This window comes from Dendrobates tinctorius, unplaced genomic scaffold (assembly GCF_039654945.1).
Source record: "Dendrobates tinctorius isolate UK_male_01 unplaced genomic scaffold, ASM3965494v1 ptg000093l, whole genome shotgun sequence".
NCBI lineage: Eukaryota > Metazoa > Chordata > Amphibia > Anura > Dendrobatidae > Dendrobates > Dendrobates tinctorius.
Window position 1 is genome coordinate 18,761,339 of NW_027361761.1, and position 19,424 is coordinate 18,780,762.

At 45.6% G+C, this 19,424-nt stretch overlaps 1 protein-coding gene across 1 annotated transcript in view; it reads right to left on the reverse strand.

Moving 5' to 3' along the window:
- Positions 1-19,424, reverse strand: part of LOC141098593 (cytochrome P450 2C5-like) — a 164,327-nt gene that overhangs the window by 75,339 nt on the left and 69,564 nt on the right. The window contains exon 4 of the mRNA XM_073586511.1: positions 2,446-2,595. Within this exon, the coding sequence (XP_073442612.1) occupies positions 2,446-2,595 (150 nt within the window). The remainder of the gene's footprint in view (positions 1-2,445; positions 2,596-19,424) is intronic.

A 19,424-nucleotide genomic window follows, 5' to 3' on the forward strand; every position in this document is an offset into this window, starting at 1 on the left:
GTTATATTCTGGTACATAGGGGCAGTATTATAGTAGTTATATTCTTGTACTTAGGGGCAGTATTATAGTAGTTATATTCTTGTACATAGGGGCAGTAGTATAGTAGTTATATTCTTGTACATAGGGGCAGTTTTATAGTAGTTATATTCTTGTACATAGGGAGCAGTATTATAGTAGTTATATTCTTGTACATAGGAGCAGTATTATAGTAGTTATATTCTTGTACATGGGGAAAGTTTTATAGTAGTTATATTCAGGTACATAGGGGCTGTATTATAGTAGTTATATTCTTGTACATAGGGACAGTATTATAGTAGTTATATTCTTGTACATTGGAGGCAGTATTATAGTAGTTATATTCTTGTACATAGGGGCAGTATTATAGTAGTTATATTCTTGTACATAGGAGCAGTATTATAGTAGTTATATTCTTGCACATAGGGGCAGTAGTATAGTAGTTATATTCTTGTACATAGGGGCAGTATTATAGTAGTTATATTCTTGTACATAGGGGCAGTGTTATAGCAGTTATATTCTTGTACATAGGGACATTATTATAGTAGTTATATTCTTGTACATAAGAGCAGTATTATAGTAGTTATATTCTTGTACATAGAGGCAGTATTATAGTAGTTATATTCTGGTACATAGGGGCAGTATTATAGTAATATTCTTGTACATAGGGGCAGTATTATAGTAGTTATATTCTTGTACATAGGGGCAGTAGTATAGTAGTTATATTCTTGTACATAGGGGCAGTTTTATAGTAGTTATATTCTTGTACATAGGGAGCAGTATTATAGTAGTTATATTCTTGTACATAGGAGCAGTATTATAGTAGTTATATTCTTGTACATAGGGGCAGTATTATAGTAGTTATAATATTTTATATAGGGGCAGTATTATTGTAGTTATATTCTTGTACATAGGGAAAGTTTTATAGTAGTTATATTCAGGTACATAGGGGATGTATTATAGTAGTTATATTCTTGTACATAGGCGCAGTATTATAGTAGTTATATTCTTGTACATTGGAGGCAGTATTATAGTAGTTATATTCTTGTACATAGGGGCAGTATTATAGTAGCTATATATTCTTGTACATAGGAGCAGTATTATAGTAGTAATATACTTGCACATAGGGGCAGTAGTATAGTAGTTATATTCTTGTACATAGGGGCAGTATTATAGTAGTTATATTCTTGTACATAGGGGCAGTATTATAGTAGTTATATTCTTGTACATAGGGGCAGTGTTATAGTTGTTATATTCTTGTATATAGGAGCAGTATTATAGTAGTTATATTCTTGTACATAGGGGCAGTATTATAGTAGTTATATTCTTGTACATAGGGGCAGTAGCATAGTAGTTATATTCTTGTACATAGGGGCAGTTTTATAGTAGTTATATTCTTGTACATAGGGAGCAGTATTATAGTAGTTATATTCTTGTACATAGGAGCAGTATTATAGTAGTTATATTCTTGTACATAGGGGCAGTATTATAGTAGTTATAATATTTTATATAGGGGCAGTATTATAGTAGTTATATTCTTGTACATAGGGGCAGTTTTATAGTAGTTATATTCATGTACATAAGGATCAGTATTATAGTAGTTATATTCTTGTACATAGGAGCAGTATTATAGTAGTTATATACTTGCATACAGGAGCAGTATTATAATAGTTATATTCTTGTACATAGGGGCAGTATTATAGTAGTTATATTCTTGTATATAGGAGCAGTATTATAGTAGTTATATTCTTGTACATAGGGGCAGTATTATAGTAGTTATATTCTTGTACATAGGAGCAGTATTATAGTAGTTATATTCTTTCACATAGGAGCAGTATTATAGTAGTTATATTCTTGTACATAGGGGCAGTATTATAGTAATTATATTCTTGTACATAGGAGCAGTATTATAGTAGTTATATTCTTGTATATAGGAGCAGTATTATAGTAGTTATATTCCTGTACATAGGGGCAGTAATATAGTAGTTATATTCTTGTACATAGGAGCAGTATTATAGAAGTTATATTCTTGTACATAGGAGCAGTATTATAGTAGTTATATTCTTGTACATAGGAGCAGTATTATAGTAGTTATATTCTTGTACATAGGAGCAGTATTATAGTAGTTATATTCTTGTATATAAGGGCAGTATTATAGTAGTTATATTCTTGTACATGGGGCAGTATTATAGTAGTTATATTCTTGTACATAGGGGCAGTATTATAGTAGTTAAATTCTTGTACATAGGAGCAGTATTATAGTAGTTATATTCTTGTACATAGGGGCAGTATTATAGAAGTTATATTCTTGTACACAGAGGAAACCTTTGTATAGTTTACAATGGTCTAACAAAAACATGACCTATCGATGATTCAATGACTCCGCACTATATACTTGTAAGCTATAAGATAATAAGAATAGTCACTGACCTTTGTAGGATTTAAATGTCTGTACTAAACAATTTGCTTCCTCGTTAATCTTGTCTTCCATTATTCTTTTCCCAACACCAAAATCTCGAAGTGTAGAAAGAGTGAACTTTTTCATGGCTTTCCAATGATGTCCATTAGACAAGGCAATCCCTGAAGAATAGACATGTAGAATATATTTTCTGCTTATAATCATCAACCAGTCCCTCATCTTTTTTACCCAGGCGCACAGTCTGGATATTATGTTTGACACCAATCTCTCCTTCACATCCCATATACAATCTCTTGCCCGCTCTTGCCACTTACACCTAAAGAACATCTCTAAAATCCGCCCTTTTTTCACCATGGAAACAACAAAAACCCTCACTGTACCATTGATCCACTCCTGCCTGGACTACTGCAACGCTCTATTAATTGGTCTCCCTGTCACTCGACTATCCCCTCTCCAGTCCATACTTAATGTAGCAGCCAGGGTCATCTATCTGGCTAATCGGTACTCGGACACGTCCGCTCTTCGCCTGTCCTTACATTGGCTGCCCATTCGTTATAGGATCCAATTCAAAGTACTTTTTCTCACCCACAAAGCTCTCCACAGTGCAGCAACCCCCTACATCTCCTCCCTCATTTCTGTCTATCGGCCTAACCGACCGCTGCGCTCTGCAAACGACTTTCGACTAACCTCTGCACTAATCCGTACCTCCCACTCCCGACTCCAAGATTTCTCCAGTGCTGCGCCAACCCTCTGGAATTATCTACCTCAAGACATCAGGACTATCCACAATTTGCATAGTTTTAGGCACTCCCTCAAAACACATTTGTTCAGAGCGGCCTATCACGTTCACTAATCAAAGTCATTCTATGTGTAAGTGTGCGTGTGTAGCCCATTCACTATCTCCATCCATCCTTCACTCCTGCAAGATGGCTGGACCATCATTGTAAATACATCACTGCAGGGCCGGCCCGAGAGATTACGGCGCCCTAGGCGAAACTATTTTGTTGCGCCCCTACTATTCTTGGCAGTAGATGAAAACTTGGGATATAAATTTAGGAGCAAAATAAAGCACAACAACAATGATTAATTAACTTTCTCCTAACTCTTTAATCTTCTGAGAAGTTGTATAGGACAAATATATACAAAGTAATCAATAACACAAAACAAAAACAACCATAGGTAATTAAAATTTTTGCTTCCTTGCCTTTTTTTTTTAAAAGGATGACACTAAGTCACCGAGATTAATTTGTTTAGCAACTTCAGATTCTATCGAAATTGTTGCCAACCCAACCAACCTCTCTTGCGTCATATTTGCCCTTAAATATGTACACTTTTCTTTCCATCCCTAAAACTTTTTGCCTTTTGAAAAGATTTTTTATAATTTTTTCTATTTTTTCTCTGGCGCCCCCTTAGGATCGGCGCCCTAGGCGGCCGCCTAGTTCGCCTATACGTTCGGGCCGGCTCTGCATCACTGTAAATTCACACCTCTACTTTGTATCTGTCACGCTTACCGTCTCCGCCGGCTCCACGCTCACCGCCCCCGCCTCGTGCTCGGCTCCTGCTGCCGCCTCTCTGTTGGATCCCGCATCGCCCGTGGCCTCCGGGAGCGCCCGCCGCCTCCGGCGCGCTCCCGCGGCGAGCGCGCTCGCCTGCACTCCTGTCCTCTGCCCCGCGCTCTGTCCCGGCGTTCTGCCCGGGGCGCATGCGCGCCTTGCGCTCCAGATCCCAGTACAGGCCAAGCCAGGCCTTCTCTCCGCCTTCCTGACCCTGCTGACCTGACCCGGAACTCCTGTCTCTATAAGAGGCAGCCTCTTCCTCCAGATCACCGCCTGATCGTCACTTGTCTCTTACTGTGACTCTGGCCCCAGCCTGCCTGCCATTTCCTGCTGCTCCTTCCCTTTCCTCGTGCACCCTGTTTAACCTGGTCCTTGTGTTCCTCCCAGTGCCCGCCATCTCGTGTCCGTGTCCAGCCTGTGCCTGCGTCTGACCCGTGTCTTGCCGTTCCTGCCTTGCCTGCCTGTATCCTTCAGCCTCCGTTCCTGGCTTCCAGTCCTGCCGGTTCCGGTCCAGCTCATTCTTCTGCCTGCCCGCTGCATCTCCTGTTGTGCCCCTCCGTCCTCGGGTACCAGCTGCCATGGTGAGTAGTTTCCCCTGGGCCTGTCCCTAACGCTCCCTGTATAGGGGGTGGTCCACCTGGTCCGCTCGCCCAGGGGAGGTTCGCTTGCCGCGGTCCAGTGGGTTCACCCTTGGGAACCATCACAGAACGATCAGGCCATGGACCCCGCTGGTACTTCTACCCCGACCCAAAAGAAACTTCTGTTCCTGCGGGAAAATCAAGCGAGGATCATGTCGTTCCTCAAGTCCATGGAGTCTCGTCTCTCGTCACTACAGGCCTCGGATCCAGGGAGTGCCACCCAGATCGCCGGCCTCCAGCAGGAGCTTGCCCAGCAGCGCGACACTCAGGCTCATATCCTGAACTACATGGCCTCGGGGGACAACCGCTTGCTGGCCCTCCAGACCGCGGCCGCAGCCCCGGCACAGCCTGCGGTTCCGCTCCCTTCCCCTAGACTGGCTAAACCCCCGCGATATAGTGGCGACCCCAAGACGTGTAGAGGGTTTTTAAATCAATGCCAGCTACATTTTGAGTTGCTGCCACAACAGTACCCCACTGACCGTGCCAAGGTGGCCTTCATCGTGTCCCACTTAGAAGGAGAGGCTCTAGCTTGGATTAACCCCCTCTGGGAAAGAGACGATCCCGTGGTCACCCAACTCTCCTTTTTTCTAGACACCTTTCGTAAGGTGTTTGATGAACCCGGTCGCCTTGCCTCCGCTACCGAGGCACTGTTCAATCTTCATCAGGGCACGCTCTCAGTAGGTCAGTACGCCATTCGGTTTCGCACCCTGTTCTCAGAGTTGGGTTGGAACAATGAGGCCTTAGTGGGAGCCTTTTGGCGGGCTCTTTCAGGGCGGATCAAGGACGAGTTGGCGGGTCGGGATACCCCCACCTCCTTGGAGGATTTAATCTCTTTGGCCACCCGCATCGACCTCCGCTTTCAAGAACGTTCCCGAGAGCTCGCTAGGGACAGGAGACCCCTTCGCGCTCCTCCGGTCGCTCGGAGTCCACCTCGAGTCCGCTCAACTCCAGCTTCCACACTCCCGCTACCGGAACCCATGCAAGTGGATCGCCTCAAACCGGTGGAGGAGCGTCGGAGAGAGAGGGTCGAACAGGGGCTCTGTTTCTACTGTGGGAGTGCATCCCACTTTCTTCGTGCCTGCCCCCACTCGTCCGGGAAACGCCTCCACCTAGGACAGGTAAGAGAGGTCTTCCTAGGTAATTTTGACTCCTCTCTACCCTTGACCCTATCTGTCCTTTTGCACCTGGATTTTAAATGTTTTTCTGAATGGGCCTATATAGATTCTGGGGCGGCCGGTAACTTCATTCAACTTGAGGCGGTTAAGAGACTTGGAATTCCTGTCAGATACCTGGAGACCCCTCGGCAGATTGCTTCGGTCGACGGTCAACCCCTGCGGGAGTCCGTTACTCAGGTTACCGAAGAGGTGGAGCTTCAGGTCGGAGCCTTACACCGGGAGAAGATAGTATTCTACGTGCTGCCTTCTTTGTCCCATGCCATCCTTCTGGGACTCCCCTGGCTAAGGACCCACAAGCCTATCCTGGATTGGCGCTCTGGTGACGTTCTGCGATGGGGTCAACTTTGTCAAGATAAGTGTTTACTCCCTGTACAGCCGCCGAAATTTCCACGTCCAACGTCGATGTCAACCGAATTACCCTCCGCCTACTGGGCCTTTTTGGATGTCTTCGACAAGAAGGAAGCAGAGACCCTGCCCCCGCATCGTCCATATGACTGCCCCATCGATCTGCTCCCCGGTTCTACGCCGCCTCGTGGTCGGATCTACCCGCTGTCTCCCTCCGAGACCCAGGCCATGTCCGAATACGTTCAGGAAAACTTGGCCAAAGGCTTTATTCGTAAGTCTTCCTCACCTGCAGGCACTGGGTTCTTTTTTGTCAAGAAGAAGGACGGGTTCCTGCATCCCTGTATTGATTATAGAGGGCTCAACGATATCACCATCAAGAACAAATATCCTCTGCCCCTCATTCCGGAGCTATTTGACCGTCTACGGGGTGCACGGATCTTCACTAAATTAGATCTTCGAGGGGCCTACAATCTGGTCCGGATCCACTCCGGTGATGAATGGAAGACCGCCTTCAACACTCGTGACGGCCATTATGAATACCTCGTTATGCCCTTCGGCCTATACAATGCTCCCACGGTGTTCCAAGAATTTGTCAACGACATTTTCCGAGATCTTCTTTACTCCTGCGTGGTGGTTTACTTGGACGACATTCTGGTGTTCTCTCCGTATTTGTCCACACACCGAAAAGACGTGCGTCAAGTTTTACTTCGTTTGAGAAAACATCGTCTCTATGCCAAGCTGGAGAAATGCGCCTTCGAACAGTCGTCTCTGCCGTTCTTGGGTTACATCATTTCCGATTGTGGCTTGCGCATGGATCCAGGAAAAGTGTCTGCGGTACTCAACTGGCCGCGTCCTCAGGGAATTAAGGCAATCCAACGGTTCCTGGGATTCGCCAACTATTACCGGCAGTTTTTCCCGCACTTTTCCTCTCTGACCGCTCCCATCTCTGCTTTGATCCGAAAGGGAGCCGATCCTCACCACTGGCCTCCTGAGGCCGAGAACGCCTTCCGAACCTTGAGGCAAGCCTTTGCCACAGCCCCGGTGCTACATCGTCCAGAGGCAAACAAACCATTCACCCTAGAGGTAGACGCTTCTGCCACCGGAGCCGGTGCGGTTCTCTCCCAGAGATCTCCTTCCGGTCGCTTGGTGTCCTGCGGCTTCTTCTCCAAGACATTCTCCCCTGCGGAGAGAAACTATACCATCGGGGACAGAGAGCTGCTTGCCATTAAGCTAGCCTTGGAAGAGTGGCGGTATCTTCTGGAGGGAGCGGTACACCCACTCCAGATCTACACCGACCACAAGAATCTAGCCTACATTCAATCAGCACAAAGGCTTAATCCCCGGCAGGCCCGATGGTCATTATTCTTTAACCGGTTCGATTTTGAGCTCCATTTCCGTCCGGGTGATAAGAATCTCAAAGCGGATGCCCTGTCTCGATCCTTTCTGGTCACCGACAACGAGGAGGAGCCTTCACACATTGTGGAGCCAAGCAAGCTCATCGTAGTCACGCCTGTTAACCTGACTTCCTTGCCCCCCGGCAAGACTTTTGTCCAAGATGATGACAGGAGGCGAGTTCTACATTGGCGTCATGCTACCAAGTTAGCGGGTCATGCCGGCCTCAAGAAAACACTCTCCCTCATCTCTCGTTTTTATTGGTGGCCTTCTTTGTCTCAAGATGTCCGAAGTTTCATCCTCTCCTGCCCATTGTGTGCCAAGAACAAGGTCCCACGGCAGCCACCCTCCGGTTTTCTGCATCCACTTCCAGTTCCCTCGGCTCCGTGGCAGCATATCGCGATGGATTTTATTACGGATCTACCTCGTTCCTCAGGTCACACGGTCATTCTGGTGGTCGTGGACCGCTTCTCCAAGATGGCCCACTTCATCCCTCTGCCCGGTCTACCTTCCGCTCCTGACCTGGCGAGAATTTTTATATCTCATGTCTTCCGGATTCATGGCTTCCCCAAGCACATTGTCTCGGACAGAGGGGTTCAGTTTACCTCGCGTTTCTGGAGAGCTCTATGCAAGCTGATGGAAGTAACGTTGGACTTTTCCTCCGCTTATCACCCTCAGTCCAACGGTCAAGTGGAACGCATGAACCAGATCCTCGTAGCATACCTCCGACATTTTTCCAACGCCCATCAGAACAATTGGTCCAGCTTGCTCCCTTGGGCCGAATTCGCTTACAACAACCATACCAGCGAATCCTTCGCCAAGTCGCCTTTCTTTACGGTCTACGGTCAACATCCTGGTATACCTCTGCCGGTACTCCCGACCTCGGGTGTGCCGGCGGCCGATCTTCTGACCGAGGAGTTCTCCAGGGTCTGGCAGGAGACCAAAACCACACTTAAGCGAGCACGAGACGGGTTCATGAGTAGTGTTGAGCATTCCGATACCGCAAGTATCGGGTATCGGCCGATACTTGCTGTATCGGAATTCCGATACCGACTTCCGATATTTTTTCAATATCGGAATTCGGCATCGGAATCGGAAGTTCAGTTGATTGACGGCCTGACGTCATCATGATGCGCGGTGTGTGCGCATCATGATGCGCCGTCATTTCGGGCCTTCCGGGGGTCTCTGCCGGCCTGCCGGGGGGCTGTGCCGGCCTGCCGGGGGGCTATGTGGACTGCCCGGGGTCTGTACCGGCCTGCCGGGGGGCTGTGCCGGCCTGCCGGTGGTCTGTGCACCCTGTGGGGGTCTGTACCGGCCTGCCGGGGGGCTGTGCCGGCCTGCCGGGGGGCTGTGCTGATGTCCGGGGGTCTGTGCAAGCATCGTCCGATGGGACTACAAGTCCCATCGGGCGATGCCTGCTACCATGACAGTGATTGACACATTAGCCAATGATGGGACAGTAGTAGTCCCATCATCCGGCTAATGTGTTAAATCTTAAAAAAAAAAAAAAAAAAAATACTACATACATACTACATGCATGCTACATACATACTACATGCTACATACATACTACATATATACTACATACATACTACATACATACTACATACATACTACATGCATGCTACATACATACTACATGCTACATACATACTACATGCATGCTACATACATACTACATATATACTACATACATGCTACATACATACTGCATGCTACATACATACTACATACATACTACATACATACTACATGCATGCTACATACATACTACATGCATGCTACATACATACTACATGCATGCTACATGCATGCTACATACATACTACATGCTACATACATACCACATACATACTACATACATACTACATACTACATATATACTACATGCATGCTACATACATACTACATGCTACATACATACCACATACATACTACATACATACTACATGCTACATACATACTACATATATACTACATGCATGCTACATACATACTACATGCTACATACATACCACATACATACTACATACATACTACATACATACTACATGCTACATACATACTACATATATACTACATACATGCTACATACATACTACATGCTACATACATACCACATACATACTACATACATACTACATATATACTACATGCATGCTACATACATACTACATATATACTACATGCATGCTACATACATACTACATGCTACATGCATGCTACATACATACTACATACATACTACATGCTACATACATACCACATATATACTACATACATACAATACATTCATACAATACATACATAGACATACAGTACATATAACATAGAGTAACATACTTACCAATACTTGTCACATTGTTCCCCGAAGCCATTGTCTTTTCCGGAATAAATATTAACATAACAAACCACAAAAATACTCACCCATGATCCGAAGCAGTCCACGAGTGTGTCCCACGACGATCTTGGGTAGAGAACGGCAGCATCAGATGATGCTGCCGTTCTCTACGGGCTGCAGGAATCCAATGACGGAAGGTAGGTATCCTTCCGCACTGTATTCCTCCGCCACTTAAAAAAAAAAAAAAAAGTCCCTAGTCTCACTTTATGCCATTGCTGTGTGGGAATTTCCCACACAGCAATGGCATAAAGTGAGACTAGGGACTTTTTTTTTTTTTAAGTGGCGGAGGAATACAGTGCGGAAGGATACCTACCTTCCGTCATTGGATTCCTGCAGCCCGTAGAGAACGGCAGCAACAGCTGATGCTGCAGTTCTCTACCCAAGATCGTCGTGGGACACACTCGTGGACTGCTTCGGATCGTGGGTGAGTATTTTTGTGGTTTGTTATGTTAATATTTATTCCGGAAAAGACAATGGCTTCGGGGAACAATGTGACAAGTATTGGTAAGTATGTTACTCTATGTTATATGTACTGTATGTCTATGTATGTATTGTATGAATGTATTGTATGTATGTAGTATATATGTGGTATGTATGTAGCATGTAGTATGTATGTAGTATGTATGTAGCATGCATGTAGCATGTAGTATGTATGTAGCATGCATGTAGTATATATGTAGTATGTATGTAGCATGCATGTAGTATATATGTAGCATGTATGTAGTATGTATGTGGTATGTATGTAGCATGTAGTATGTATGTAGCATGTATGTAGTATATATGTAGTATGTATGTAGCATGTAGTATGTATGTGGTATGTATGTAGCATGTAGTATGTATGTAGCATGCATGTAGTATGTATGTAGTATGTATGTGGTATGTATGTAGCATGTAGCATGCATGTAGTATGTATGTAGCATGCATGTAGTATGTATGTAGCATGCATGTAGTATGTATGTAGCATGCATGTAGTATGTATGTAGCATGCATGTAGTATATATGTAGTATGTATGTAGCATGTAGTATGTATGTAGTATGTATGTAGTATGTATGTGGTATGTATGTAGCATGTAGTATGTATGTAGCATGCATGTAGTATATATGTAGTATGTAGTATGTATGTAGTATGTATGTGGTATGTATGTAGCATGTAGTATGTATGTAGCATGCATGTAGCATGCATGTAGTATGTATGTAGCATGCATGTAGTATGTATGTAGCATGCATGTAGTATGTATGTAGTATGTATGTAGTATGTATGTAGCATGCAGTATGTATGTAGCATGTATGTAGTATGTATGTAGTATATATGTAGTATGTATGTAGCATGTAGTATGTATGTAGCATGCATGTAGTATATATGTAGTATGTATGTAGCATGCATGTAGTATGTATGTAGTATGTATGTAGTATGTATGTAGCATGCAGTATGTATGTAGCATGCATGTAGTATGTATGTAGTATGTATGTAGTATGTATGTAGCATGCAGTATGTATGTAGCATGTATGTAGTATATATGTAGTATGTATGTAGCATGCATGTAGTATGTATGTAGTATGTATGTAGTATGTATGTAGCATGCAGTATGTATGTAGCATGTATGTAGTATGTATGTAGTATATATGTAGTATGTATGTAGCATGTAGTATGTATGTAGCATGCATGTAGTATATATGTAGTATGTATGTAGCATGCATGTAGTATGTATGTAGTATGTATGTAGTATGTATGTAGCATGCAGTATGTATGTAGCATGCATGTAGTATGTATGTAGTATGTATGTAGCATGCAGTATGTATGTAGCATGTATGTAGTATATATGTAGTATGTATGTAGCATGCATGTAGTATGTATGTAGCATGTAGTATGTATGTAGCATGCATGTAGTATGCATGTAGCATGTATGTAGTATGTATGTAGTATATATGTAGTATGTATGTAGCATGTAGTATGTATGTAGCATGCATGTAGTATGTATGTAGTATTTTTTTATTTTTTATTTTTTTTTTAACATTTAACACATTAGCCGGATGATGGGACTACTACTGTCCCATCATTGGCTAATGTGTCAATCACTGTCATGGTAGCAGGCATCGCCCGATGGGACTTGTAGTCCCATCGGACGATGCCTGCACAGACCCCCGGAGCCTGCACAGCCCCCCGGCAGGCCGGCACAGCCCCCCGGCAGGCCGGCACAGCCCCCCGGAGCCTGCACAGACCACCGGCAGGCCGGCACAGACCACCGGAGCCTGCACAGACCCCCTGGCAGGCCGGCACAGCCCCCCGAAAGGCCCGTACAGACCCCAGAGAGGCTGTACACTGGCAGGAAAGGGTTTTTCTTATTCCGATACCGGAAGTCCCATAGACTTGAATGGGACTTCCGGTATCGGAATCGGCGATACCGATACTTTTTTTAAAGATCGGCCGATACCATCCGATACGATACTTTGAAGTATCGGACGGTATCGCTCAACTCTATTCATGAGGCACGCCGATAAGAAACGCCTGGATTCTCCGCTGTACCACCCTGGGGATAAAGTTTGGCTATCCTCAAAATTTGTTCATCTCAAAATTCCCTCCTACAAACTAGGTCCCCGCTACATCGGTCCCTTTGAGGTTCTAGCCCGTATCAATGACGTTGCCTACAAGCTAAAACTCCCCGCTTCACTGCGGATTCCTAACTCATTTCACGTTTCCCTCTTAAAACCGGTCATACTCAACCAGTTTCATGCTTCTACTGGCAGCACTCCCGTGCCCGTGTCCGCACAGGATGTCTTTGAGGTTAAGGAAATTCTTGCTATGAAACGATCTAGAGGTAAAACTTTCTTTTTAATTGACTGGAAAGGTTTTGGCCCTCAGGAGAGATCCTGGGAACCCCGGGAGAACATTCAAGCCCCCCAGATTTTAGCTAAGTTTCTTTCCGGCCGTGGGAAGAGGGGGCGTAAAAGGGGGGGTACTGTCACGCTTACCGTCTCCGCCGGCTCCATGCTCACCGCCCCCGCCTCGTGCTCGGCTCTTGCTGGCGTCTCTCTGTCAGATCCCGCGTCGCCCGTGGCCTCCGGGAGCGCCCGCCGCCTCCGGCGCGCTCCCGCGGCGGGCGCGCGCTCGCCTGCACTCCTGTCCTCTGCCCCGCGCTCTGTCCCGGCGTTCTGCCCGGGGCACATGCGCGCCTTGCACTCCAGATCCCAGTACAGGCCAAGCCAGGCCTTCTCTCCGCCTTCCTGACCCTGCTGACCTGACCCGGAACTCCTGTCTCTATAAGAGGCAGCCTCTTCCTCCAGATCACCGCCTGATCGTCACTTGTCTCTTACTGTGACTCTGGCCCCAGCCTGCCTGCCATTTCCTGCTGCTCCTTCCCTTTCCTCGTGCACCCTGTTTAACCTGGTCCTTGTGTTCCTCCCAGTGCCCGCCATCTCGTGTCCGTGTCCAGCCTGTGCCTGCGTCTGACCCGTGTCTTGCCGTTCCTGCCTTGCCTGCCTGTATCCTTCAGCCTCCGTTCCTGGCTTCCAGTCCTGCCGGTTCCGGTCCAGCTCATTCTTCTGCCTGCCCGCTGCATCTCCTGTTGTGCCCCTCCGTCCTCGGGTACCAGCTGCCGTGGTGAGTAGTTTCCCCTGGGCCTGTCCCTAACGTTCCCTGTATAGGGGGTGGTCCACCTGGTCCGCTCGCCCAGGGGAGGTTCGCTTGCCGCGGTCCAGTGGGTTCACCCTTGGGAACCATCACAGTATCTCCCTCACCTCATTGTAGATTGTAAGCTCTCAAGAGCAGGGTCGTCTTATTTCATCTTACTTCGTCTTATTTTGCTTTAATTGTTGTATTGATAACGCTGTTACTTATGACTTGTGTTTTGAAACTGTTAACACCTTACCTACAATGGACGTAATATTCCGTCCAAGTGACCCTGGACCTAATTCCCATGGGCGGAATATTACGTCATAGCGATCAGCGGCGCCCACGTGGTGAGCGCCGCTGATCGCAGCAGGGTGTCAGCTGATTATCACAGCTGAGACCCGGCACAATGTGTCAGGGATGGTCACGGACCACCCCCGACACGTTAACCCCTTGCACACCACGATCAAACACAATCGCGGTGTACCGGGGGTTAAAGGGAAGCATCAGCAGGGAGGGGGCTCCCTCCGTGCTTCCCTGAGCCCCCCACAGCAGCGCAATGTGCAGCGCTGCTGCGGGGGGCTCTATCCCTGCAGGTCCCCGGATCCAAGATGGCGATGGGGACCTTCGGGGGCCTGCAGGGAGCTGGCTTCCTCAGTGCCTGCAAAGCTCAGGCACGAGGAAGCCTTGTGCAGTGCCTGTGACAGATCAGCCATCTGTCACAGGACAGTTATGTCCCCCCTGGGACAATGTAATAAAGTTAAAAAAAATTGTAAAAATAATTTTTTAAAAATCGCTAAATAAATTAAAAAAAAAAAAAATATTCCCTAATAAATTCATTTTTTGGAAATAAAAAAACAAACAAACAATAAAAGTACACATATTTGGTATTGCCGCATCCGTAACGACCCGCCCTATAAAACTGTCCCATTAGTTAACCCCTTTAGCGAACCTCTTAAAAAATAAAAATAAAAAACAAAGCAAACAATAATGATTTATTATCATACCGCCGAACAAAAAGTGCAATAACGCGTGATCAAAAAGACGCATATAAATATACATGGTACCGCTGAAAACGTCATCTTGTCCTGCAAAACACGAGCCGCAATACAGCATCATCAGCAAAAAAATAAAAAAGTTATAGCTCGCAGAATAAAGCAATGCAAAAATAATTATTTTTTATATAAAATTGTTTTCATTGCATAAAACCGACCAAACATAAAAAAACGACCTAAATGAGGTATCGTTGTAACCGTACTGACCCGAAAAATAAAAGCACTTTATCAATTTTACCCTAGGCGGAACGGTGTAAACGCACCCACCAAAAGAAATTCATGAAACGCTGGTTTTTGTTCATTCTGTGTCCCAAAAATCGGAATAAAAAGCGATCAAAAGATGTCTCGTGCCCGAATATGATACCAATAAAAACGTCAACTCGTCCCACAAAAAATAAGACCTCACATGACTCGTTAGGTCAAAATATGGAGCAATTATAGCTCTCAATATGTGGTGATGTAAAAACTATTTTTACAATAAAAAGCGTCTTTTAGCGTGCGACAGCTGCCAAAAATAAAAACCGCCATAAATAGTAAATCAAACCCCCCGTTATCACCACCTTAGTTAGGGAAAAATAATAAAATTAAAAGAAAATGTATTTATTTCCATTTTCCCATTAGGGTTAGGGCTTGGGCTAGGGTTAGGGCTCCAGTGTTTGATGGGCCCTAATAATGCTCCATATATAATGGGCTCCATTTCTAATTCTCCAGTGTATAATGGGCCCTGTAAATGCTGCTCCAGTGTCTGATGTCCCCCATTTGGAATGCTCCAGTATATGATGGGCCTCATGGATGATGTTCCAGTGTATGATGGGCCCTAATAATGTTCCATATATAATGGGCTCCATTTCTAATTCTCCAGTCTATAATGGGCCCTGTAAATGCTGCTCCAGTGTCTGATGTCCCCCATTTGGAATGCTCCAGTATATGATGGGCCCCATTTGTAATGAACCGAGGAATGGTATGTGAAAAGAGCTCCATGGAGTTATCTAAAGTGTGTGCTGCCGCATCCCTCACTTTTGATGTGGGTGAAGGACACAAGGAAAGGGGTTGCTCCTGATGAGAAGCCTGCACTGACGACTCAGTGCTTGGATTTTTTTAAACTTCAGAAGAGTAGGCGATAAAGCTGGAGGCTGTTTCAGCAATGTAAGGCAACACCAGTTCCTGATGCTCCGGCTTTTAAAGCAGTCTACCTTCTCCCAGTAAAGGGAGCCTTACAGGCCTTCCAAAGCTACACCATGACGCAGGCTCAACACCTCCTGCCCTAGCTGCTTTCGTGTTTTTGGCACTAGCAGATGCACCACAACCAACATCACTAACAGGTGGCCCCCCATGCCCACGTCCACGTCCTCTTCCACCATACTTCCTCATGTTTTGAAAAATGGACCCAAAATACCAGCATATATATGGTACTGTATCAGAAGCGTACAGCTCTACACTGTCTAGGGATAACAGTAAATCTCTGTCTATATTTCATGAGTCATACACAGATGCTCACAGGCTCAGTATGGATTACACAATAAAATAAAAAGCTGAAAAAGGGTTCCGTATCACCAGATACAAGGTATATATAGTATAGTGCAAACATTCTGAATCTCCGTATATATTTCAGGAGGCAGACACAAACGCTCTCAGGCCCAGTATGGATTACACAAGAATATGAAAAGCTGTAAATGGGTAATTCAACACAAGCGTACAGCTGTATACAGTGTTGGGGTAATCTTAAATCTCCAAATATATTTCCGGAGTAACAGACAGACGTTCACAGGCTCATTATGGATTACACCTGAATATACATAGCAAAAAAGGTTACTGTATCAGAAGCGTACTGCTGTAATCAGTGTTGGCCAAATTTGAAATCTCCGTATATATTTCCGGATTCACCCTCACACGCTCACTCAGTCTGGGTTTGACCATAATAAAAAATGTTGCTAAAGAGGTACTGGATAACAAGATAGCAAGTATATATATTATAGGGTACAATTAAAATCTCCGTATACATAGTCCCGTAGTCACTCTCAGACGCTTACTCAGTATGGATGTGACCGTAACACTAAATGTCGACCAAAGGTACTGTATAACACAATACAAGCTGTATCGAGTATAGAGTAAAAATTGGCATCTCCGATTCACCCTCTATATAGAAGGCGGAAACCACACACGCTCATTCACTATAGATGATACCTTAATAAAACATTTTGAACAAAGGTACTGTATCAGCACATACCAGGTGTATCCAGTCTATGGGTAATTGTAAATTTCCATCTACACTTCCGGATTCAGACACAGACTCTCACAGGCTCAGTATGTATTACACCAGAATTTAAAAAGTAGAAAAAGGGAAAGGTATTCAAGGCGTACACCAGTATACAGTGTTGTGGTGCTTTTAAATCTTCGTATATATTTCAATTTCAGTAAGCCAGTCCAGACTCTCCACTGCTGCAAACTATATGGATACAAGTACAGACGGAAAGTCGATTGTTTGCAGAAATGAACCATGCATGGTTCATTTTAATGAAGGCTAGATCATCAACATTTTGGGTCAACAGACAGGTCCTTTTTTCTGTCAGGATTGATCCAGCAGCACTGAAGACTCTTTCAGATAACACACTAGCAGCAGGGCAAGCGAGCTCCTGTAAGGCATATTGTGCCAATTCAGGCCAGGTGTCCAGTTTAGAGGTCCAATAGTCAAAGGGGAATGACCTGTGAGGGAGAACATCGATATGGGAGGATAAGTAGTTTGTAACTATAGTTGACAGCTGCTGTCTCCTGTCACTTTTAATCGATGCAGTATTAGCAGTCGTGTGAGCGGTACTTGAGAAGTCAGTCCACAATATGGTCATGAAACCCCTGTCTCCAACGTCACTTCGGCTGTGTGCACCACGAACATCTCTACCATTGTGCCCACTACGGCTCGTGGGAGAAACAGCACCGCTGCTGAGTGCTGGGAAAGTCTCAAACAAACGGTTTACCAGAGTTGCTTGTTTGTTAGCCAATATTATCTCTAGGTTCTCCTGTGGCATGATGTTGTGTAATTTACCTTTGTAGCGTTGATCGAGGATGCTGGCCAGCCAGTAGTCGTCATCCTTCATCATTTTGGCAATGCGGGGGTCCCTTTTTAGGATCCGCAAGGCATAATCGCACATGTGGGCCAATGTTCCAGGTGTCAATAATGCACTGCCACTGCTGGGTGGAGGAGCACTTTCTGGAAAATCCACATCCCTACAGTCACACACAAACCCTGTACCTGACCTTGGAATGCCAACATTTTCTCTTGCCCCCTGAGAAGCATCCTCCTGCCCAAAATAATCATCCCCCTCATCCTCCTCCTCTTCTTCCTCCACCTCGTCCTGGACAGTTCCCTGACCAGATAATGGCTGACTGTCAACAAGGCTTCCCTCCTCCTCCTCCTGTTGTTCCACCGCTGCAGACGCCTTTTCCTTAATGTGCATCAAACATTGCAGGGTGGAGTTCCACCTTGTTGCAATGTCTATAATTAGTTGGTGCTTGGGGAGGTGGAGCAATCACTGCAGCTTCTGCATGCGACTGGAGTGTAAGGCCGAGCGACGGATGTGCGAGCACAGTCTTCGCACCTTATGGAGCAGGGATGTTAACTCCAGATAATTATTAAGGAAGCACTGCACCACCAGGTTCAAAGTGTGAGCCAGGCAAAGTATGTGTGTGAGTTTTGCAAGGCCTATGGTTGCCATAAAATTACGGCCGTTATCACTGACTACCTTGCCTGGCTCAAAATATAGACGGCCCAGCCCTGATTCAGATTGTGGCTGCAAGTAGTCGGCCAGTACCTCCGCGGTGTGTCTGTTGTCGCCCAAAGACATCATCCTTAACACAGCCTGCTGATGCTTACCACTAGCTGTTCGATAGTGGGACACCTCGTGTGCAACACTGACAGCTGCAGATGGAGTGCTCGTGCAACTGCACTCTGGACAAGCTTTCGCTTATAGAGGAGGAGGGTCGAAAGCCTACAGGCAACTGTTTTCTGTGCCCTGTGGAGCCTGCATCCACCACATTAACCCGGTGCGCAGTGATGGACACGTAACGGCCCTGGCCATGCCTACTGGACCATGCATCTGTTGTGAGGTGCACCTTTCCACTCACTGATTGCTTGAGTGCATGGACAATGCGGTCTTTCACATGCAGGTGGAGGGCTGGGATGGCTTTTCGAGAAAAGAAGTGCCAACTGGGTAGGTCATAGCATGGGACAGCATAGGCCATGAGCTCACGGGAAACTTCGCTTTCAATCAAATGGTAGGGCATCATCTCTAACGAGATTAGTTTGGCAATGTAGGCGTTTAAACACAAGTGTACGTGGATGAGAGGATGAGTACTTTCTTTTCCTGCTCAGAGTGTCTGGTAGGGTGAGCTGTACTGGAGAGCTGCATATGGGGGAACTAGCGGTGGACCGGACGGAGTGAGAGGGGGTTGGTGATGGTATTGGTGGTGATGGCCTAGATTCAGTGTTGTGTTGCAAAACCATTGTGACTCCCTGAGTGCTTTGGCCTTGCGAAGACACCTCATCATTTAGTGCTGGTGGTGTGCTTAACGGTGGCAGTGGTGTTACAGTGGGGGAAGTGATGGAGCGTTGCTGGCTACTTTCAGTCGGAGCAGGTGCACATGTGCTACCTGACGTTTTGTGGTCCGTCCACGCTTGCAAGTGCATGTTGGTTAAATGTCTAAGCATGCAACTGGTATTCAAATTTCTGAGTTGCTTACCTTGGCTAAAGGTCCGCACTTCTTACAGGTAACCTTTGCCTCATCAGTAGGATTTTGGACAAAGAAGTGCCACACTGCACTCTTCCT